This window comes from Schistocerca cancellata, chromosome 4 (assembly GCF_023864275.1).
Source record: "Schistocerca cancellata isolate TAMUIC-IGC-003103 chromosome 4, iqSchCanc2.1, whole genome shotgun sequence".
NCBI classification, from domain to species: domain Eukaryota; kingdom Metazoa; phylum Arthropoda; class Insecta; order Orthoptera; family Acrididae; genus Schistocerca; species Schistocerca cancellata.
Window position 1 is genome coordinate 81,506,897 of NC_064629.1, and position 23,588 is coordinate 81,530,484.

The following is a 23,588-nucleotide window of genomic DNA, read 5'->3' on the forward strand; positions in this document are numbered from 1 at the left end:
AGAGGCTCCGCAGTCATCGAGTCTATCAGTTAGCGTTTGCTGAGGACAGTGCCGATAATGACTGGCGAGACGTGACATTTCTTAGCGAACGATGGCCCGGTACGAGTATACGCGCTTTCGGTTCGACCTCAGATACATCCATGAATCGTCTTGAAATGGTGGTGTGTCTGTGACAGTTTGGAGCTGCATGTGTTCCCGTGTACTTGGGATGGATGGTCAACTTGATGCTGCCCAGTATACACATATTATAAGCAATGTTGTGGTCCCATAAATGCGACGACTATATCCTGAGAGAGTAATCTGTTTCCAGCGGGACAGCCTCCTACACATGTCAGCGATGGTGCAGGAGTGGTTTGCAGAGTAGAATGAGATTTATCTTCTTAACTGAATTTCTTCTGCACTAGACCTGAACTCTATTCAAAACGTAAGTGCAATAACGTAACTTGCCATACGAGGAAACTGGCCCGACCCCGCGCCAAGAACCCTTAATGATCTTCAGAACGTGACCCCAGCCACACAGAAGGAGGTGGCAGAAAATGAAAAATTTATTACCCACCTCATAGACTCCCCCGAAAATGTCCTGCTAACAACCGTGATACTTCTAACGCTCTTTATTCCACATCACAAAATGAAGCCTCTTAGCTAGGTAAGAAATGCTACGAATGGTAAGGCGGCTTCTCGCGTGTTTTTGTAAGGTTTGTCCTTATGATACGTGTCAAAAAGTTGTTAATCCTTCTACTTCACACGCACTCACCCGTAATACACTGAACAGCCAGAGAAACTGGTACACCTGCTTAATATCGTGTAGGGCCCCTCGAGCACACTGAAGTGGCGCAACACGACGTGGCTGGACTCTATGTGTGAAGTAGTGCTGGAGGGAACTGACACCACGAATCCAGCGGGGCTGCCCATAATTCCGTAAGGGGACGAGGGGGTGATCTCTTTACACATTGCAAAGACGGCTTGCTGTTAAGATCATTAAATGTATTGATGAGTAGAAGCAGAAAGGTGTGACAGTGCTCGTGGAAAAGATTACGGATTGCCCAAGGTCGAGTAAGTCAATGATGTGTAAATTACGGCAGGAGAGATGTAACGCTGAGTGGAGTGGGATTCGAGTACCTACACGCAACAAGATAGAGACAAGTGGCTACAATTTATATCGATTTACGATGTGGATAACTGTATCATTAGGCAGCCGTTTGTGCTATATTACGAAAAATACAAAGAATTACCAACTTTGCGAAAACTTCACAACTGCTGTTACACAAAACTGGACTTCAAGACTAGTGAGGAAGCTCGGAGCAGAATGATGCTGTCGAAGGGATTTGGTTTTAAAAGATTCCAAAACAAACAAGTCGTCAAGTGTGCGAATGAGAAGACAGTTTCAAAAAGGGCTTAATACACTGCCTGACGAGAAAGGTGAAGCACCCTGGAGAGGAGAAAACGAAATGAAATTTCCCTGTTTGAGAGGGTAGAAAGTTAATTTTACAGTGAACTTGGCAGTATAAGCCCCCTGTGGGTGTCATAATGCCCTTGTATCCTTGTATAGTGGCTCGCCAACAACTGTGGTACCCTGGATACTGGCACTGCCACTGGGCCGGAGCTGGTCCCACGTATGGGAGAGATCTGGGGAGCTTGCCGGCCACAAGAGTACCTCAAAATCATACAGACGCGTGTCACATGTGCACTTGCATTATCCTCTTGAAAAATGGCACCACCATACCAACGAATGAAAGGCAACGCATGAGAACGCAGATGACTGTGATGTACGGCTGTGCTGTCCACGTTCCCTTAATGACTACCAGCTTTGACTCGAAGCCTTAGCCGACAGCTTCCCACACCACGACTCCAGCAGTAACACTGTGCTCCAATACCTTTTGTGCTGTGATGGTAACGACAACCTGCACGTGGGACGGTAATTCCGTAGTCCAGTTGCTGTGGTGCAGGGAGTCCATTACGTGTTCTCGGATGGCAACTGCAGGTGTGAAGGAATACGGGGCACAATGCAGCGATCCTCCCTTGTGGTGTTCTCACGTGGTCGATCGGAACCTTGACGCCGGGTATGGCTGGCCTCAAGTTTCCGTGCACTTCAAATTCGGGCCACTGTCACATCTGGATGTTCCATGTATTTGGACACTGCACGACCAGCTGGCCAAATCGAGAGCCATAATCGGGCGCCTTTCGAACTCCACTAGGTGATGACGACTGTCACACATGAGTACACAGTATCTCTGTGTCCTTCACAGAAGATCACTCAACATCTGACACTTTTCATATCCCTTGTATACCCTACACAGCCTGGTCACAACACTAAACACAAGTAATACAAACGCATTCTGGTGGCCATTGCACATGTCACAGAGAACTGCAGCTCTAATCATTTACATACCAACCCGAAGTTGTTTACATGTACAAAGTTTCGTCGACATTCGAACATGTCTTCTGGGTGCTTCACTTTTTTTGTCAGGCAGTCAGGCAGTGTATATTATACACTGAAGAACCAAAACTGGTGCATCTCGTATCGTGTAGGTCTCCTGCGAGCACGCAGAAGTGCCACAACAAGACGTGGCATGGACTCGACTAATGTCTGAAGTAGGGCTGGACAGACACCGCGAATCCTGCAGGCCTCTACATAAATCCGTAAGAGTGCGCTGGCGATCTCTTCTGAACGGCACGTTGCAGGGCATCCCAGATATGTTCATGTCTGGGGAGTTTGGTGGCAAGCGCAAGTGCTTCAATTCAGAAGAGTGTTCCTGTGTCCCATCGCTCGTGCGTCGACTACAACACCACGTTAAAACTCACTTAAATCTTGATAACCTGCCACTGTAGCTGCGCCAGACACTTGTTGTCTGCTGACCGCAGCACCGTTTTCTGCCTGTTTACATATCTGTGCATTCGAAATGGCTCTGAGCACTATGGGACTTAACATCTGTGGTCATCAGTCCCCTAGAACTTAGAACTACTTAAACCTAACTATCCTAAGGACATCACACACATCCATGCCCGAGGCAGGATTCGAACCTGCAACCGTAGCGGTCACGCGGTTCCAGACTGAAGCGCCTTTAACCGCACGGCCACACCGGCCGGCCTGTGCATTCGAATACGCATGTCTATACCAGTTTCTTTGGCGCTTCAGTGCATATTTAAGTAAGAGTGGAGCGTCAAAGTTAAACCTGCCAGTGGTTTCTTAAGAGCAAACGTACACTACTGGCCATTAAAATTGCTACACCACGAAGATGACGTGCTACAGACGCCACAGGAAGAAGATGCTGTGATATGCAAATGATTAGCTTTTCAGACCATTCACACAAGGTTGGTGCTGGTGGCAACACCTACAACGTGCTGACATGAGGAAAGTTTCCAACCGATTTCTCATACACAAGCAGCAGTTGACCGGCGTTGCCTGGTGAAACGTTGTTGTGATGCCTCGTGTAAGGAGGAGAAATGCGTACCATCACATTTCCGACTTTGATAAAGGTCGGATTGTAGCCTATCGCGATTGCGGTTTATCATATCGCGACATTACGGCTCGCGTTCCAATGACTCGAGATCCAGTGACTGTTAGCAGAATATGGAATCGGTGGGTTCAGGATGGTAATACGGAACGCCGTGCTGGATCCCAACGGCCTCGTATAACTAGCAGTCGAGATGACAGGCATCTTATCCGCATGGCTCTAATGGATCGTGCAGCCACGTCTCGATCCCTGAGTCAACAGATGGGAACGTTTGCAACACAACAACCATCTGCACGAACAGTTCGACGACGTTTGCAGCCGCATGGACTATCAGCTCGGAGACCAGGGCTCTGGTTACCCTTGGCGCTGCATCACAGATAGGAGGGTCTGCGATGGTGTACTCAACGACGAACCTGGGTGCATGAATGGGAAAACGTCATTTTTTCGGATGAATCCAGGTTCTGTTTACAGCATCATGATGGTCGCATCCGTGTTTTGCGACATCGCAGTGAACGCACATTGGAAGCGTGTATTCGTCATCGCCATACTTGCGTATCACCTGGTGTGATGGTATGGGGTGCCATTGGTTACACGTCTCGGTCACCTCTTGTTCGCATTTACGGCACTTTGAACAGTGGACGTTACATTTCAGATGTGTTACGACCCGTGGATCTACCCTTCATTCGATCCCTGCGAAACCCTACATTTCGGCAGGATAATGCACGACCGCATGTTGCAGGTCCAGTACGGGCCATTCTGGATACAGAAAATGTTGGACTGCTGTCCTGGCCAGCACATTCTCCAGATCTCTCACCAATTTAAAACGCCTGGTCAATGGTGGCTGAGCAACTGGCTCGTGACAATACGCCAGTCATTACTCTTGATGATTTGTGGTATCGTGTTGAAGCTGCATGGGCAGCTGTACCTGTACACGCCATCCAAGCTGAGTTTGACTCAATGCCCAGGCGTATCAAGGTCGTTATTACGGCCAGAGGTGGTTGTTCTGGGTACTGATTTCTCAGGATCTATGCACCCAAATTGCGTGAAAATGATCACATGTCAGTTCTAGTATAATATATTTGTCCAATGATTACCCGTTTATCATCTGTATTTCTTCTTGGTGTAGCAATGTTAATGGCCAGTAGTATGGATTCATTCACACTGCACTGTGAATATTTGTTTGAATGTGTGAGAAGCGTTTTGTCAAATAGAAACGTTTCTGTGAAAGTGCTCCACTTGTAAGGTTACGGGAGTGTACGCTGTTACTACCTCAGTGCTGCCACCTCGACAAGTCTTCAGTGCACCTTGCCGGACAATATGTCGAAGGCGTGGACTGACGTCCAGGTAAACAGCTATTGTCCGGCCGGAAGAGACAGAGCGCGCTGTCGCCCGCAGAAAGCTCGGCTAGCAGGCATTGTGCCGTCCTGCCCGGTTGGGCAATAGAAAAGCGGTGGTCAGTTATTACAAGTCACGATATCGACTGTTCAGTACAATATTATTGTAACTACTACTTTAGCAGAAAGTGAAGTTACGATGTCTTCTCATCTCCCAACCACATATTTAGCTAATGGAAAAAGACTGTTTGTGGAATCTTTAGGAGTGCAGCTTGCAAACGTGGAGAACCAAACACCAACTATAAAGTAGATCAAATTTTGGTGATACGTTGTCATAAGTGATGTTGCGGTACTTGGGCATTGGTACTGCCCAAGGCGTGCGAAATCTAATATCGTAAGCATTTTACGGTTCACCTTCGCTTAACTTCCAATCCGGAATTCGATTTACGAATCACAGTTACGAAGTAACACTGACTTCATTATTGCGACAATTATGCTGTCTGACAGAGTTTGTGATGCGCGAAGTTTCTTCTGTCTTTCTGAAGTTCTGATGAAGACCGTGTAGTTACTGTTGAACTATGAGGGGCACTCAAATGGAAATCGTACACTCGCCACAACGTGATCGTGGAAAAAGTAAACTACATCTACATCGATACTCTGCAAATCACATCTAAGAGCCTGGCAGAGGGTTCATCGAACCACCTTGACAATAATTCTCTGTTATTCCAATCTCGTACAGCGCGCAGGAGAAACGAACACTTATATCTTTCCGAGCGAGATCTGATTTCTCTGATCATCACATGCGTTAAGACACCTATCCCACTGTGAGACGAGGCGATCAGTTCCCCTCTGACAGAAAGCGATTGGCCGATGACGGATCCACAACCGCACCCACTCTTACACTTCCTCTTCCGACTGAAACCGACGCCCACGCATGTCGTATTTTAAAAAAAGTGAAATAATCGTATGGCACAGGTGGCCTGGAGGCCCCAGCTGGGGAAGTTCGGCCTCCGTGTTGCAAGTTGAGGCCACATTGGGGCAACAAAATCCAGTCCCCGAGCGGAGAAAATCTGTGACCCCACCGGGAATCAAACCCAGGCACGCTAAATGGCAGTTATATGCGCTCACCATTCGGCTAAGGGGGCGGACGTCTTCCTTTAGGTCTCAAAAGATATAAAAATCTGACCACGCTGTACAAAGGGTGATTTCGCGATGATATTACAAACTTTCAGGGACGATGGAGATGGGTAAAGGCTTTGTCACACAGGGCGTGGCCTGTCGCGGCGGGCTGTGATATCTTCTCAGCGGTCGACGATATGGCACAGAGCGATATCTGTGTCAGCCACCCGGTCAGTGTTGTAGTTTTCCGCAGAGCATGTTCACAGTAATGTTTTCCATTGGTTAAAATGTTTTTCAAGTTTTTCTTGGAAAATAAGTAGTTCCGATGACGAGCAACTCTTGCTTCTTTTAGCACTACAGTTCAGTAGAAGGAAAAGACGGTACTAGGTGCACCGAATTAATGAAAAAAACAGAGCAACTTGGTTAATACCACTGTCTCTGTAGTGAACTGCAGTCACATGAACTTAGATTCTTTTTATATTTCCGTGTGTCAAGACTAAGTGTAACATCCCACCCGTCACTTATCTGGTTTTGGCGTGTGTTCACCCCAGGTAATTGACTAACAGATCAACAGAGAGTGCAAAACTGCCGCAATATCGGATAACGCAAAGAAAGTAATAAGTCCCTGTGACTCCTGATTGAACTGCGGTGGCAGTGTTGACATTAATTGATTCAGAATTGATCCCTTTTCATTAAAAATGGGTGCACATTGATGTTATATTCAGCTATTGAACATCAAATCCAAATGTTGAACATAAAATTAATTAAGAAAGTGACTTGGGATTTCAACTACTTGATTGAAAACAGATGCAGGCGATTAGCACAAATTTATTTTAACTCCCGACCTTCAGTCATCACATTACGTGACTCTCCTAACAGGCAGTGGTAATAAATTGCGTTTACGTGGAGTAAAGTGCGATAAATCAAAATTAATTCCTATCGACTGACCCAGGCGTAATGCGAAGTGCGAGAAGAATTCTACAATACACGGCCCATGAAACCCTCATGGAAACTTTGCCGACGTGATCCAACAAATTAATCAGTCGCCTAATTCAAGCCGGAGCGGGCGCAATATCACCGAATTCAGCGTGGCGGGGCGTCGTCGTTGTGTGGACGTCGGCCAACCTCGTGGTGCTGCAAGGCTGCGCTCGTCTATTCACTCCTAGCTATCTTGCTCAGTACATAGCTGAACCAAAACTTTCTATCTCCAAGCTCAATCTTTCCATTTGCTAAGTCCTAAACTGCAGAGATGTTCACTCTCTCTCAGGCAAGCTCAGTAAAGAACGCCACGTCTGCACTCTAGGCAAGCTGGGAACGGAAGAGCGCTACGAAGACTTCTCCCAGTCCGTTCTTCACCACGGTTTCCCCTCCAGCAAAATCACTTACGCCAATTGCAGCGCAAGTCGCATTAATTATGCGTCGCTTCCCAGTGCCGACGAATGCCTGCTCTGGGAAGTGAACAAATTCCTGCAAAATTTCCCTTCCTCTCAACTTCTGCTATTTAGCTCCTCCCAGGCCACCCATCAAGGTTAGTGTCTGCACAAAACACCAATTTTTCCGGAATTCTGACTCCCAGGAGAGTACTTCAAATTCCTTGGTTTTATGTTCCCATCGGAGGCCGGCGTATTTCATTCTGTCGCTCTTCGCCTGATTTACTTCAGACTCTGCAGACCATGAGTTCAGCGTGAAGTTGCTATAGATATTTTGGCCTCTGTTGACTGCTCCACCATAGCTTTGCACGGCTTTCTCGCATGTTTCACTGAAAACGGGACGACGGACATTTATCAACAGGCGTACAAGTTCTCCATCTGCTTCCTGGTACACCAGCATGGGGTGAACCACCCCACCCTCACTATTACTCATCTTAAGGCAGCTCAAGGCCATGCCCGGTTACTGCTTTCTCAGAGTTTGAGCCGTCCTAAGCTGCCTATTGTCGCTTCCCTTTGCCGCTCCCCAGCCTGCTCACAGTCAACTCTGAATACTTCCTTGGGATAAACTAGGCTCCAGTAAATCTACGCGTTTACACAAAGTTTTCATGTCATGTGAATTACTTTAAAACCATCACCCAACATTAATTATTCCAATACATCCATACTATACTCTCTACAAGATGCATTGTGCCTTGTCAGTCATTTTTGTTCAGCCCTACTGTTCACTCAACGTGAGTTTGTTGACCTTTATTGACTTCATGTAAGGGGCATAGTTCTTGCCATCTTACAAAAGTTGCTAGGAACTAAATGACCTACTGCAACAGAACATTGAGAAGATCACAACGAACTGGAGAAGATCTATTGGAACTAGGGAAATACACTCCTGGAAATTGAAATAAGAACACCATGAATTCATTGTCCCAGGAAGGGGAAACTTTATTGACACATTCCTGGGGTCAGATACATCACATGATCACACTGACAGAACCACAGGCACATAGACACAGCCAACAGGGCATGCACAATGTCGGCACTAGTACAGTGTATATCCACCTTTCGCAGCAATGCAGGCTGCTATTCTCCCATGGAGACGATCGTAGAGATGCTGGATGTAGTCCTGTGGAACGGCTTGCCATGCCATTTCCACCTGGCGCCTCAGTTGGACCAGCGTTCGTGCTGGACGTGCAGACCGCGTGAGACGACGCTTCATCCAGTCCCAAACATGCTCAATGGGGGACAGATCCGGAGATCTTGCTGGCCAGGGTAGTTGACTTACACCTTCTAGAGCACGTTGGGTGGCACGGGATACATGCGGACGTGCATTGTCCTGTTGGAACAGCAAGTTCCCTTGCCGGTCTAGGAATGGTAGAACGATGGGTTCGATGACGGTTTGGATGTACCGTGCATTATTCAGTGTCCCCTCGACGATCACCAGTGGTGTACGGCCAGTGTAAGAGATCGCTCCCCACACCATGATGCCGGGTGTTGGCCCTGTGTGCCTCGGTCGTATGCAGTCCTGATTGTGGCGCTCACCTGCACGGCGCCAAACACGCATACGACCATCATTGGCACCAAGGCAGAAGCGACTCTCATCGCTGAAGACGACACGTCTCCATTCGTCCCTCCATTCACGCCTGTCGCGACACCACTGGAGGCGGGCTGCACGATGTTGGGGCGTGAGCGGAAGACGGCCTAACGGTGTGCGGGACCGTAGCCCAGCTTCATGGAGACGGTTGCGAATGGTCCTCGCCGATACTCCAGGAGCAACAGTGTCCCTAATTTACTGGGAAGTGGCGGTGCGGTCCCCTACGGCACTGCGTAGGATCCTACGGTCTTGGCGTGCATCCGTGCGTCGCTGCGGTCCGGTCCCAGGTCGACGGGCACGTGCACCTTCCGCCGACCACTGGCGACAACATCGATGTACTGTGCAGACCTCACGCCCCACGTGTTGAGCAATTCGGCGGTACGTCCACCCGGCCTCCCGCATGCCCACTATACGCCCTCGCTCAAAGTCCGTCAACTGCTCATACGGTTCACGTCCACGCTGCCGCGGCATGCTAGCAGTGTTAAAGACTGCGATGGAGCTCCGTATGCCACGGCAAACTGGCTGACACTGACGGCGGCGGTGCACAAATGCTGCGTAGCTAGCGCCATTCGACGGCCAACACCGCGGTTCCTGGTGTGTCCGCTGTGCCGTGCGTGTGATCATTGCTTGTACAGCCCTCTCGCAGTGTCCGGAGCAAGTATGGTGGGTCTGACACACCGGTGTCAATGTGTTCTTTTTTCCATTTCCAGGAGTGTATTAGCAGTTTCTTTGAGGTAAGTTAATCAAAAATATACTCGCATCTATCTTACATGAACAGTAACCTACTTCAATATGTCAGGTAGCATTTCAAACATAATAATAAGTAATATACATTACAAACATTAGTTATTATTTACAAATACAAATATCCAATATGATTGAGAATGGGACTCATCATTGTCATAGAAGTGACGTGGATTTTCAAACGAATCATTGGCTGATGAGCCAATGGGATTTATACTGTGATAAACTGGGGCGTATCTACCGAGCCATATGCTGTTTTATTATTCATTCAGAAATAGGGAGAATTATCAGACTGCAATGGAGAGCGGAGAGTGGATACTCCATGTGAGTGAACAGGTGTACGAAGCTCTCTCATCTCTGTTCTTACGAAGAGTGTAGCCAGCTCTTTCTACAGCATTGCTTGTGTTGTTGCCTGGAATTTTCTGAACATGTCAACATAAGTGAGAAACAAGTTATCTATGCCATCGAACTCACGTTTTGCAGGTATTTGGCTACAGGCGACAGTTTGCAGACCATAACTTTTTATTTCTGCTTGGGTCGTTCAACTGTTTGCAAGATAGTGTGTGAAGTTTATCGAGAAATGTGGAACATTTTTCAGCCAATCTGTTTGTGTCCTCCAACACCACAGTGTGGACCAAAGCTGAGGAAGATTTTTCAGCACTATGAGGTTTTCCGAATCGTGTTGGAAGCATAGATGGAAAACCCATCAAATTAAAATGTCCCAAGAATAGTGTACCTGACTACTATTGTTAGAAAAATTAGTTTTCACTCGTTCTTTTAGCTTTGGTAGACCCACTCTAAAAGTTTGTGGCCGTTTATATAGAAAATTATGGACGACATAGTGGCATTACTAGTTTTGAGATTCAGTATTCTACCGACAATATATTGCTGGAAATAAAATTCTACCTCCAATCCCACTACACACATATCCCCGTTTCTCACGTTATCGTTGGTGACGAAGGCTGTGCACTTCAAACGTACCTAATCAGACCTTATCCAAAAGCCGAAAAAAAATCTCAGGATAAAAATATTTCAATGTACAGCTCTCTCGAGCATGTCGTGTCGTTGGAAGCGCATTCGATTTATTGGCTATGAAATGGCGTGTATTTCTGAGAGCCACAGATACAGATGAGTTAGCTGCAGATTACATAGTTAAAGCAGCTTGCAGTTTGCATAACTTCATTGAAGAGAGTGAATGTTCAGCTAATGATCAAAGTGGAGAAGTCATACGGCCTGTGCAAGCGGTGTTGCCAACGTATGCTACCAATCGGAGATCAACCCATGTTGCAATTCGAGTCCTCGAAACTTTTGCTGATTATTTTGTCAGTAGGACATAAATTCAACAGACATTGTTTGTTGAACTTGTCGGTGTACCTAATAATAAATAATAACTACATAACAAAATAATTTTGTGAAATAAAAACGTATTCGTACTTACTAGTGGCATTCAGCTCTCCTGCAATCATGGCTCATGTTCCTGCTTTTTTCACATTTTTGTAGAACCGATGTGAAGTGTGGTACTTTCTCACGTTTTCTATCAGCCGTTCCGTTTCGCCTCCCACCTTGAAAAAACCTATCGACGAACTGATGTAGATCTCCTGGACCGTGCGATACTTCTGTGATTTTGTACAAACTTATCGCCTGCCGCCGCTGTCAAAACTGTTTCGCTGCGACAGGCCGCTTCGTGTGTGTCGGCGCCAATGCAGAGGTGCGTCGTAAAAACGTATCGATGGATGGCGGTGGACAGACAACGTTGTCTGCCTCTACAGACCGCCTCCTGTGTGGCAAAGCCTTAAATGTGAGGTAAGGCACCCTGGTGTGAGAACGACCGAGACGAAGGTTATAAGCGAAAATCGTTCTAATACCTCTAACAGTGGACCTCTTCAACTTCAAGCTGTTTGCTTTCCATGTTGTGGTAGGAGGCAGTACGGACCAAAACAAGAAAAACTGCCTACTAAACATGGGCTCCAAAGCTTAAGAGCTGTAGCCACTTGTTCACCTTTGCGGCTGTGAAACACGTCTATTGAACAAGTATCTCTTAAGGTAGGCAGTTTAGAGCCCATTTTTATGAAACAGTCCTTTCTTGTCTTGGTCCATATTACTTCCTCCCAAAACATGGAAAGCAAAGAGCTTGCAGTAGAAGAGGTCCACTGTCAGAGGTATCAGATCGATTTTCGCCAATAACTTTTCACTCGGTCGCTTCCGGATCAAGGTCCCTTACCTCAAATTGATACATTTACCATTCTCCACCATCCCTGAAAGCTTGTCACATCACCACAGAATCACACTGTATATCCCTTGTAGCGAACACGACCCTTGGATTAAGACAACATCCACACGGTGTGACTTTAACAAGTTTCCCCACACTCGTCTACGCAGATACTGGATGGTTCGCGCTTGTCTGCTTCAGAAGCACGCTTTACAAATACATGAAACACGAGAACGAAGAAACAAAAGTTTACACAAATTAAGGGTAGATCGTGAACACGACCTCCTCCATTTGCCTTCGGGGAAATGAAGATGTGACGGTAGGATGACGTCCAGCGAAAGAAATAAAGTAATTTACGACCGCCGGACACAAAAAATGGGTGTTACCAGCAGGAAAAAGAGATATATAAGCAGGTGCTGAGCAGCTGAGTATTTATTTGCTTATATAATCTACCAGAACCATTTTTCACGAATGAAACATGAACATCAATTCACTTACAAGGTACCAGAGACTATCAGTTCCTTGCATAGATATTTAATCAACATTTCTGAACAGGCCGCTTCCTTATTGTCTGATTTCAGCTCCTATTCCGAAAAGCTCCTCGAGTATAAAATGTAATTATATGGTCATTTGGACAGTAAAGTCTGTTTCCTAACACAAAGATGCTTACTAACAGTATTATGGAAATAGAACAAAAGTTGCTTTCGATATAAATAATCCACTTCGGTAGATAAACTGCTTCATTACTGAGGCATCAGTTTAAATACTCCTTCCTCATACCATACGGTAACATGACGGGTCAACTCGTGTGCACCTGTTCACCAAATCTTAAGTTTTCAGCAACATTTCAGGATTCCTCCCGCATTCATCAAATCTTCATCATTAATTGCAAGAAGAGTTCGTTAATGCCTAAATGTCTACGTTTGTCCGCATGTAAAAGCTGTATCACGGCTCCCACTTTTACGTTGACGGAACTAACAATCACAGAGTTCATTGTTAAAAATTACTACACAATGTGAACCGCGCTAAACAAAGCACGGCTCTTCACTGAACGCACAGAACGAGTAATATGCGGCGCTAAATAGTTGCGCAAACGTTCCTCAATTTCCCAATGTCCCTTCTTTCTTCAAGTGTGTTCATAACAAACAATTACGAGGGTACTCCCAAAAGTAAGGTCTCTTTTTTTTTGTATAAGTACCGAACTCTGTTTAGAGTGCTTCACGCGCTGTGTGTAAACATGCGAACGCAGCGCTGAGGCGCTCAGTCTTGGCTTGGCAGCCGTTGAGAATGGAGCTCCCGTTGGATGTTACCGCCAAGTGCTAATTGCGCACAGTTATTCGGTTTTTGAACGCAAAGGGCACTGCGCCGATTGAAATCCATCGCCAATTGACGGAAGTGCATGGTGAATCGTGCATGGATGTCAAAAATGTTCGTAAGTGGTGCAGAGAGTTTGCAGCTGGTCGGACAGAAATTCACGACGAACAGCGTGGCGGCGAGCTGGTATGACATGGGCATACATAAACTGCCACAGCGTCTACAAAAATGCATCGACAGAAATCGTGATTATGTCGAAAAACAGCTGTAAACTGATGTAAACCACTGTAGAAATAAACAAGTCTATGTACTTCTATAAAAAAGGAGACCTTACTTTTGGGATTACCCTCGTATTTAAAATTTATTTTGGCTCTTCATTTATGTCAGATTTTAGATATCATGCTCAATGAAATATTTATAGCACCTTTATTTATTGATGCACAATGTAGTACAAATTATTCTTTTTAACTGCCCAAATCATGCGATTTGATTAAACGTTGTAATAATTACATTGACAATATGCTGTAGCCAGTGCCGCACGAACTTTTATCTTAGGGTTACTATCCTATTTTCTCGTTCAATAACAATTACTGCAACTACCTGGTGTGTGCAGAAACGAAGAGTCTACAAGCAGATCACAGGCAAAGTGCTAAACGTTGTTATACATCTTTGCCGTGGTAGAAGTGCAGGAAACGTCGCTAGTACACTTACAAAGCCCACCGAAATGTTACCGAAGAAGACTAAAGCGATTTATGGCATTTGTTTTAGCGAACTTCAGTTGTAATGAGCAGCCAAAATATTTCGTAGCAGCCCAAGAGAGTCTTAATTTCCAGCATTTCCAGTCCTGTCTATTTTTCCGTTTCGGCCTGGATGTAAAATTTCTACATTTATTATATATTATGTGTTTGGCTTCCAAAAACTGTTACATGAATGTGTAATAAGTTTTGAGAGATTTCCAATTTCAGTGCTGTGCCGTAAATATTTCACAGACTGATGTATATGTCTCAGCTATGAGACACGATTCACATTTTTTCAGATGCTCGTGCATAAAGCTAGTGGACAGCAAGTGGTGTTAAGTAGATTTTTGTTAACTGTTTCAATAGTGTAGTAGGCGACTTCGTTCCAAGACAAGTAGTGTCCTCTGAACTAAACTGTTCTACGCGAAACTACCTGCGGAGAATGTGGTTCGTAATACGTTCGAAAGACATGAAAATCGGTCTGTACAATGTTAGATGTACAGTATAGAAGCTAGAAACAGGTGAAATGATTCCCATTCGCAGGACATTAGCGAAACATATATGTAAAGATGTGGAAATTTAACATTCAGCTCAAAATGACAAATTTACTGCGATAGATATTACGAAAATAATAAAACGACAAAAAACAAAAATGAGGATTCTCTTGGACTGACCCTAAATGATCAAAATCGTTTCGTTGCTTATCACTGCTGGATGCCAATAAAATACCAGGTTACAAATCCGTTTAATTTCCCACTCTTGTTCAAAAATGTTCAAATGTGTGTGAAATCTTATGGGACTTAACTGCTAAGGTCATCAGTCCCTAAGCTTACTTAAATTATCCTAAGAACAAACACACACACCCATGCCCGAGGGAGGACTCGAACCTCCGCCGGGACCAGCCGCACAGTCTACGACTGCAGCGCCTGAGACCGCATGGCTAATCCCGCGCGGCTCACACCCTTGAATTATTATTGCTTCTTTAGCGTTTCAACAATGTTCACAATTGTTGTGCTGTATTAGTAGGTGTAATTTTATGGATTAGTACTTAATATTTGTTTTGTATTTGTTTCTATATTCGCAAACGTGTCGTATTAACATTGTAAAGAAAAATACCGTTACACCTAGGGAATGAGAAAATAAAAAATTATGGAACAATAGAAAAGAGTGTGTCACTGCAATGCAGTGCAGATTTATTGTGCTCGAGGTATCTACAAGCGAAATCACGCAGCAAGCAAGAGATAGCAGCGCTAGTATCAAGCAGCACGGCTTCACCTGTTGCTTCCTTCAGTTTGGCAAACGCATTTTCAAGGAAATCCGTCGCCGCTGCAGCTGCCGTCTCTTCGGCCATCGTCTGAGCAGCATCGTTTGAACTCGTTGAGTCTTGATGTACCATAGGGCGACTCGTAGGAAAAATTCGTCTTTCTAAGCGCTCTAGCTCCAAACGTCGTTCCTCTACCTGCACTCTGATAATTGAAGCCGACTTGTAGCTGACGCTCTTCCATAAGATACAAAACTTTATATCTCACTTTAGCAGTACACACTCGCTGGACTATGTGACCAAAATTATCTGGACAGACAAACAAAATCAAATTTTGGTATATAACGAATTTTATATGTAAACCGCTTATCTTTACTGTGGTGTAGTCGTAGCCATCGACAACATTCTTCGTATTCACATAATTTTTGAGGGCCCTGTCATCACCATTTTAGCCTTATGTCAGTCTAAATATGTTTTACTGCACGGAGTTGCTAGTTTGACAATAAACAATCAAGGAGTAGATAGTGTGGTACATAGGCGTATTCACATAAGAAAAAGTGCGACTGTGGTTCTTATTAGACGTGGTTGAATTTGGCGAGTAAAGCGCCAGAAAAGGTGTTCCCGTGAATTTGGTGGCACAAAGCTACTTCCAGGCAAGAAGTTTTGGCTCCGTTCGCCGCCTAGGTTGCTGTCAGTGTAGGATCACCCACATTGCTCTTAAGGCAAGCTCCTAGTCATACGCCATTGCTTACGTCCGGTCTGTGTATAGCGCTTTTCTGGGTAGTGTGGAGACCGAAATCAGTGCTGGTGAAGTGTATTGTAGCGTCTGAGTGTTTGTGCAGAAACATGAAAACGAAAGATAGGGTGGAGATTTTTTTTTTGTGGTTTTAGGGCGCACAACTTCAATGGTCATTAGCGCCCTGACAACGTTAACAATGCACCGCGAGGCACAAGTTTAAAGCAACAACTAAAAGGGAAAACACGATAAAAGACAGACTGACAGGCATAGGATTAAAAAACAGCATCATCAAATGTCCTTAGAGAGGTTGGTCAAATTGATAAAACGAAGAACACGAGCAACTGCTCGTGGGTCATCCGCTAAAATGGCATCGAAAGTACTTGGCAGGTTAAGATCTAGACGCAGTGTGTTAAAATCTGGATAGGACATTAAAATGTGTCGAACCGTCAGCAAGTGCCCACATGGGCAGAACGGCGCCGGCGCAGCCGTCAGCAGATGGCGATGGCTGAACCGGCAGTGTCCAATTCTTAACCGGGCCAAAACTACCTCCTCCCGCCGAGAAGGGCGTGAGGAGGACGTCCAAGCCACGGGAAGAGGTTTTATAGCCCGAAGCTTGTTGTCTGTAAGTGCAGCCCAATCGGCATGCCACAGCGATAAAATGCGCTGACAAATGACCCTGCTAAAATCGGACGAAGGGACACAACAAGAAGCTGTCCGAGGCTGGAGGACCGCAGCCTTGGCCGCGGCATCTGCAGCTTCGTTCCCAGGGATACCGACATGGCCAGGAACCCACATAAAGCTAACCGGAGAACCGACGTCCACCAGCTGCTGAAGAGAGCGTTGGATCCGGTGTACAAAAGGGTGAACCTGGTACGGATCACTGAGGCTCTGGATGGCGCTCAGGGAGTCGGAGCAGATGACATAAGCAGAATGTCGGTGGCGGCAGATGTAAAGAACAGCCTGGTAGAGGGCAAAGAGCTCAGCTGTGAAGACCGAACAATGGCCATGGAGCCGGTATTTGAAACTTTGTGCCCCGACAATAAAGGAACACCCGACCCCGTCATTGGTCTTAGAGCCATCTGTATAAATGAAAGTCATGTTGATGAACTTCGAACGAAGTTCCAAAAAACGGGAGTGGTAGACCGAACCGGGGGTAACCTCTTTTGGGAGCGAGCTGAGGTCAAGGTGAACGCGGACCTGAGCCTGGAGCCATGGTGGCGTGTGGCTCTCGCCCACTCGAAAGGTTGCAGGGAGTGAAAAATTAAGGTGTTGAAGGAGGCGACGAAAGCGAACTCCAGGGGGTAGCAGGGCAGAGACATACAACCCGTATTGACGGTCGAGAGAGTCGTCAAAAAAGGAACGATAAGACGGATGGTCGGGCATTGACAGTAGCCGACAGGCATACCGACAAAGCAGTATATCGCGCCGGTAGGTGAGTGGCAATTCGCCAGCGTCAGCATGAAGACTCTCTACGGGACTAGTATAAAATGCTCCGATCGCAAGTCGTAAACCCCGATGTTGTATGGAGTTGAGGCGGCGTAAGATGGATGGCCGTGCAGAGGAGTATACGAAGCTCCCATAATCCAGCTTGGAGCGGACGATCGACCGATATAGACGAAGTAGGACGGTTCGATCCGCTCCCCACGACATACCACTGAGAACACGGAGGACATTTAAAGAACGGGTACAACGGGCGGCCAAATATGACACATGTGGAGACCAGCTAAGTTTCCTGTCAAATGTAAGGCCTAAAAATTTGGTTGTCTCCACGATTGGGAGAGCAACGGGACCGAGTCGTAAGGACGGTGGGAGAAACTCTTTGTAGCGCCAGAAGTTAATACAGACCGTCTTCTCGGTAGAAAAACGGAAGCCATTGGCGACACTCCAGGAGGAAAGACGGTCAAGAGAACGCTGAAGACAGCGCTCCAGGACACGTGTACACTGCGTGCTGCAATAGATGGTAAAATCGTCCACGAAAAGGGAGCCTGACACATCAGCTGGGAGGCAATCCATTATTGGATTGATCGCGATGGCGAAGAGAGCGACGCTCAAAACTGAGCCCTGTGGCACCCCATTCTCCTGGCGAAAGGTGTCGGACAGGACAGAACCCACACGTACCCTGAACTGTCGATCCATTAAAAAGGAACGAATAAAAAGAGGGAGGCGACCGCGAAGGCCCCATGTATGCATGGTGCGGAGAATGCCCGCCCTCCAACAGGTGTCGTAAGCCTTCTCCAAATCAAAGAACACAGCCGCGGTCGGGCGCTTCCGCAAGAAGTTATTCATAATGAAGGTCGACAAGGTAACCAGATGGTCAACAGCAGAGCGGCGCCTACGAAATCCACATTGTACATTGGTAAGTAGGCGTCGAGACTCGAGCAGCCAAACCAATCGAGAGTTAACCATTCGCTCCATCACTTTACAGACACAGCTGGTAATCGAGATAGGTCGATAACTGGAAGCCAAGTGCTTGTCCTTCCCCGGCTTAGGAATCGGGACAACAATAGACTCGCGCCAGCATGCGGGAACATGTCCCTCAATCCAGATGCGATTGTATGTACGAAGAAGAAAACCTTTACCCGCAGGAGAAAGGTTCTTCAGCATCTGAATATGAATAGAATCAGGCCCTGGAGCGGAGGACCGTGATCGGCCAAGTGCGTTTTCGAGTTCCCGCATGGTGAATGGGGCATTATAACTTTCACAATTCGAGGAGCGGAAGTTAGGTGGCCTAGCCTCCTCTGCCTGTTTGCGGGGGAGGAAGGCAGGGTGGTAATGAGCGGAGCTCGAAACCTCTGCGAAAAAGCGGCCGAAGGCATTGGAGACAGCCTCAGGGGCCACAAGGACGTCATTTGCGACCTTCAAGCCAGAAACTGGTGAGTGGGCCTTAGTGCCAGATAGCCGGCGCAGGCTACCCCAGACAACAGAAGAAGGAGTAAAACTGTTGAAGGTGCTTGTGAAAGCAGCCCAGCTGGCTTTCTTGCTTTCTTTAATAATACGACGACACTGAGCACGTAATCGTTTATAATTGATGCAATTCGCCACTGTAGGGTGGCGTTTAAAGGTGCGTAAAGCACGTCGACGAGCACGTAAAGCGTCTCTACATGCTGCGGACCACCAGGGGACCGGTACGCGACGTGGAGAAGAAGTAGGGTGAGGGATGGAATATTCAGCAGCAGCGAGAATGACTTCCGTGAGGTGTGCGACCTGACGATCGCAGCTTGTGAAGGTTTGATCCTGAAAGGTCGCCCTGGAAGAGAAGAGCCCCCAGTCTGCCTTGGAGATGGTCCAACTAGAGGAGCACGGAGAGGGGGTATGCTGCAGGAGATGGATAACACACGGTAAGTGGTCGCTCGAATATGTATCAGAAAGTGCATACCACTCAAACCGGCGTGCAAGTTGGGGAGTACATATAGAGAGGTCTAAATGGGAATAGGTGTGAGATGTGTCAGAAAGAAAAGTAGGGGCGCCAGTATTGAGGCAGACAAGATTGAGCTGGTTGAAAAGGTCTGCTAACAAGGAGCCCCTCGGGCAGGATGCTGGAGAGCCCCAAAGGGGATGGTGGGCATTGAAGTCTCCAGTTAACAAAAATGGTGCAGGTAGCTGAGAAATAAGTTGCATCATGTCTGCCCTGGTAACGGCAGATGACGATGGAGTGTAAACGGTACAGAAGGAAAACGTAAAAGTGGGGAGAGTAATGCGGATGGCAACTGCCTGCAGGCCGGTGTGCAACGTGATGGGATCGTAGTAAATATCATCCCGGACCAGCAACATAACCCCTCCATGAGCTGGGATACCTACCATAGGGGGTAGGTCAAAACGCACAGAGGTGTAGTGTGCCAAGGCAATTTGATCGCATGGGCGTAGCTTCGTTTCCTGGAGGGCTACGACGAGCGGACGGTGCAAGCGGAGCAGCAACTTCAAGTCCTCTCGGTTGGAGCGAATGCTGCGAATATTCCAGTGAATAAGTGCCATCGTAAGAAAAGGAAGATGAAAGAAGGGGTCACCTCGAAGGCCGCTGAGGGCCTGGCTTCGAGCGAGCACTGCCGCCGCTATCAGTAGGCGGACAGTCATCGTCCATTGGGTCGATAGGTTCATCGGCCATCTCAGGAGGATGGCCGGGAGGGGGAGCTTCCTCCGCCGGTGAACGGCCAGATGTACGGCTACCAGCGGTGCGGCCAGGCGAAACGGATGACGGCCTGGGGTGGCAACCGCTGGGTGGCGCAGGAGAAGAAATGCGCCGTGGCGGAGAAGGAGAACTGTGCTTCCTATGAGCCTTTTTGGAAGGACGTTTGGTGGAAGTACCGGTCGAAGGCTGGGAGGTCGAGGTACATAGGAAGTCTGCACGGGATGGTTCCTTCTTGAAGGCCCGTGCATCTGACTTCGGGGTCTTCGTCTTAGCAGAAGCTGATGAAGGGGCTGGTGTCTGTGGGGTGATGGGAGGAAGAGGAGACGTCGACCGCGCGATCTTAGCACTGGCCGAACGGACGACCGTGGTGCTGAAGGTCAGATCGCATGTCTGGGTTGCTACCTCCCTGGTAGACCGAGGAGAGGCGAGGACAGTACTGTATTTCCCCGCTGGGAGCAGCGTGGGCTTCCTACTAGCAAATAGCTTGCGAGCAGCCGAGGTGGACACTTTCTCTTTGACCCGAATTTCTTGGATACAGCGTTCTTCCTTATAGACAGGACAGTCGCGGGAGGATGCGGCATGGTCACCCTGACAGTTCACACAACGAGGAGACGGAGGTGGACAGTCACCCTCATGGGCATCCCTGCCACAAGTGACACATTTAGCCGCATTGGAACAAGACTGTCGAGTGTGATTGAAACGCTGACACTGGTAGCAACGCGTAGGTGTCGGGACATAGGGGCGAACAGAAATAACCTCGTAGCCCGCCTTGATGCGCGATGGCAGCTTAACACTATCGAAGGTCAAGAAAAATGTCCGGGTCGGTACAAGGTCATTGTTGACCTTTTTCATGACCCTATGGACAGCCGTCACGCCCTGCTCAGCGAGGAAAGATTGAATCTCCTCGTCAGTCAATCCGTCGAGGGAGCTAGTATAGACTACACCACGAGACGAATTCAAAGTTCGGTGGGCCTCCACCCGGACAGGGAACGTGTACAGGAGTGTGGCCCGAAGCAGTTTTTGTGCCTGAAAGGCACTCTCAGTTTCTAGTAATAAGGTACCGTTACGCAACCTGGTACAAGATTTGACAGATCCGGCTATGGCATCTACGCCCTTCTGGATAACGAAAGGGTTGACAGAGGAAAAATCCTTTCCGTCCTCAGATCGAGAAACGACGAGGAACTGTGGGGCAGGCGGTAGTACTTTTGTCACTGGTGGCTGGTCACGTTTCCGTTTTTGGGCAGAAGTCGAAAGCGATGGAGTAGAATCCATTGCGGAGGAATCCCCCATGATTGCCAGCGTCTCCGATGGCGCGCTCCTTCCTTGTGGGGACCCTCTCAGAGGGCACTCCCGCCTTAGGTGAATGTTTACACCTCAGGTCACACCTCCCGAGAAACAGACGGAGGGACCAATCGGCATGGTCAGAAGGTATCAGCTCAGGCAATCACCCCTCCCCGGGCCTGGCCTTTACCAGGGGGTACGCGCGTGCCTTACATGTCTACCCAGGGCGGGGAATTACGCGTTACCCCGTCACCGGCTACGCGTGCGAACGCGTGCGTCGGCCTTCAGGCACGCACAGGGAGGAAGGAAGAAGAGGAAAAAGAAGAGAGAGAGGGAGAAAGAGGACAGACTGTCTCAAACGCCGAGGCGGAGACCAGAGAAGGCAAGGAGAAGAAGGCAATGAGAAAGCAAGGAGAAGAAGGCAATGAGAAGGCAAGGAGAAAAAGGCAATGAGAAGGCAAGGAGAAAAAGGCAATGAGAAGGCAAGGAGAAAAAGGCAATGAGAAGGCAAGGAGAAGTCAAGGGAAAGAGTAAGGAAGACAGTGAGGTGGAGAAGAGCAAAGAAAGGAACCAAAAAAAGGAAGGAAGAAACGAGAAGTGAAAAACCAGAAAGACCAAAATTATAGGTCGTGGAACCGTCCGTCTCCGGACGCAGGCGCTAACTACCCCCGTGACGGGGATGGACTCCTTTTAGTCGCCTCTTACGACAGGCAGGAATACCTCGGGCCTATTCTAATCCTCGGACCCGCAGGGGGGGGGGGGGGAGGGAGGGTGGAGATGAACTCCAATACTGGGATACAATCTACACCTGATCCAAAGAACCATAGGGACCAGAGAGTCTCTATCTGGCGGAAGAACCACCTTCAGTCAACAACACATTGAGGAAAAGTCTGATCTATACGAGGGTATTGCCGCACATACCTCTGATTAATGGATGTATGCTACCACTTCACACGCCTAATCGTCAAAACCATTCGATGACAATTTTTATTACATCGCTATTAATTTGCACGTCGTCTGCCATCGTGACCCCGCTGTTTGGCCCGTACCGCCAAAGAGACGAGTGAGGGGTTTAATTACACTTTTTTTGGAAAGATACCGAGAGTTTAATGAATTGCTTGAACTTGAGCTTTCAGTAGCAGTTAACGCCTCCCCAGAGAAATAAGTGGAACGGGTTTCAGGTGAAGATCTGCGGCTCTCTGGACACGGTCTCCTGCAGTACGACAGTGGAATCTGATACCAGCGGGTAACGGAGGAAATACAGGGCATCCACAATTAAAGTACCAGTTTCAAAACGCTGTAGAAACAGAACCACTATTCAGAATGTCGTCAAATTTGAACAGAATATTATTGACGCAGGGGAAACATCATGGAACAAAAAAAATTAATGAAACTTTTACCAGTAGATGGTACTGTAAGAGTCTTCACGTAAATGGGGTTGGCTATAAATGACAGATGAAGCGCAATACGACGGTTATGGTTTAAGTTGCCCATTAAACCATCAGTACTGTTCAATGTACATGAATGCACTAGTTCGGCAGTCAACAGTTGTGGTACTGTTAGTTAGGCAAGCCCATCCACCACGGTAAGGGCGTACCATATCAGATGGGAAAAATGGGTTTTTAATTATCCTGAGGCCAAAAATCGCACGAAAAACGAAATGAAATCGGTATTTAATTGTACTGGGGTCAAAAACAGCATAAAAAGCAAAAAGCTGTCGGGTTCAAATTGTCGAGAGACAGGCGCAAGACATGTTCAATATGCTGTCAACCGTTTTCAGCCACAAGTTGAAATCGAGAAACAGCATGTTTCACAAAAGGTCGAGTGTCTTGGGCGTTACAGGTAGGTAGGTGGTTAGTGTTTAACGTCCCGTCGACAACGAGGTCATTAGAGACGGAGCGCAAGCTCGGGTTACATTCAGAATGCGTTGCGCAATGCGTGCCTCCAATTCAGCTACGTTCGTAACTAGAAGACTGAACAGAACTTCTTTCAAATAACCTCACAGCCAGAAGTCACGCGTTTTATGATCAGGCTGTAGGGAAATGACGGATGATAATTGTAGCGTTTGTGTCGGCGTCCGCACCTGCTGCTGTGTAATGTGCGGCGGACCAGCATCTTGCGTAAAAATGGTCCTACCCATACATGCACGATGTTCAAGAGTTAGAATGGCGGTGCTGCGGAAAAGACTCTCATAGCATTTACCAGTGACTACATGTAACAGGACCGGCAGGACTCCTTCCTCGAAAAAATATGG

At 47.4% G+C, this 23,588-nt stretch overlaps 1 protein-coding gene across 1 annotated transcript in view; it reads right to left on the reverse strand.

Annotated features, from left to right (window-relative positions):
• LOC126183913 (outer dynein arm-docking complex subunit 3) overlaps window positions 1-23,588 on the reverse strand; it is a 409,835-nt gene that overhangs the window by 158,715 nt on the left and 227,532 nt on the right. Inside the window, exon 7 of the mRNA XM_049926257.1 lies at window positions 15,203-15,391. Within this exon, the coding sequence (XP_049782214.1) occupies window positions 15,203-15,391 (189 nt within the window). The remainder of the gene's footprint in view (window positions 1-15,202; window positions 15,392-23,588) is intronic.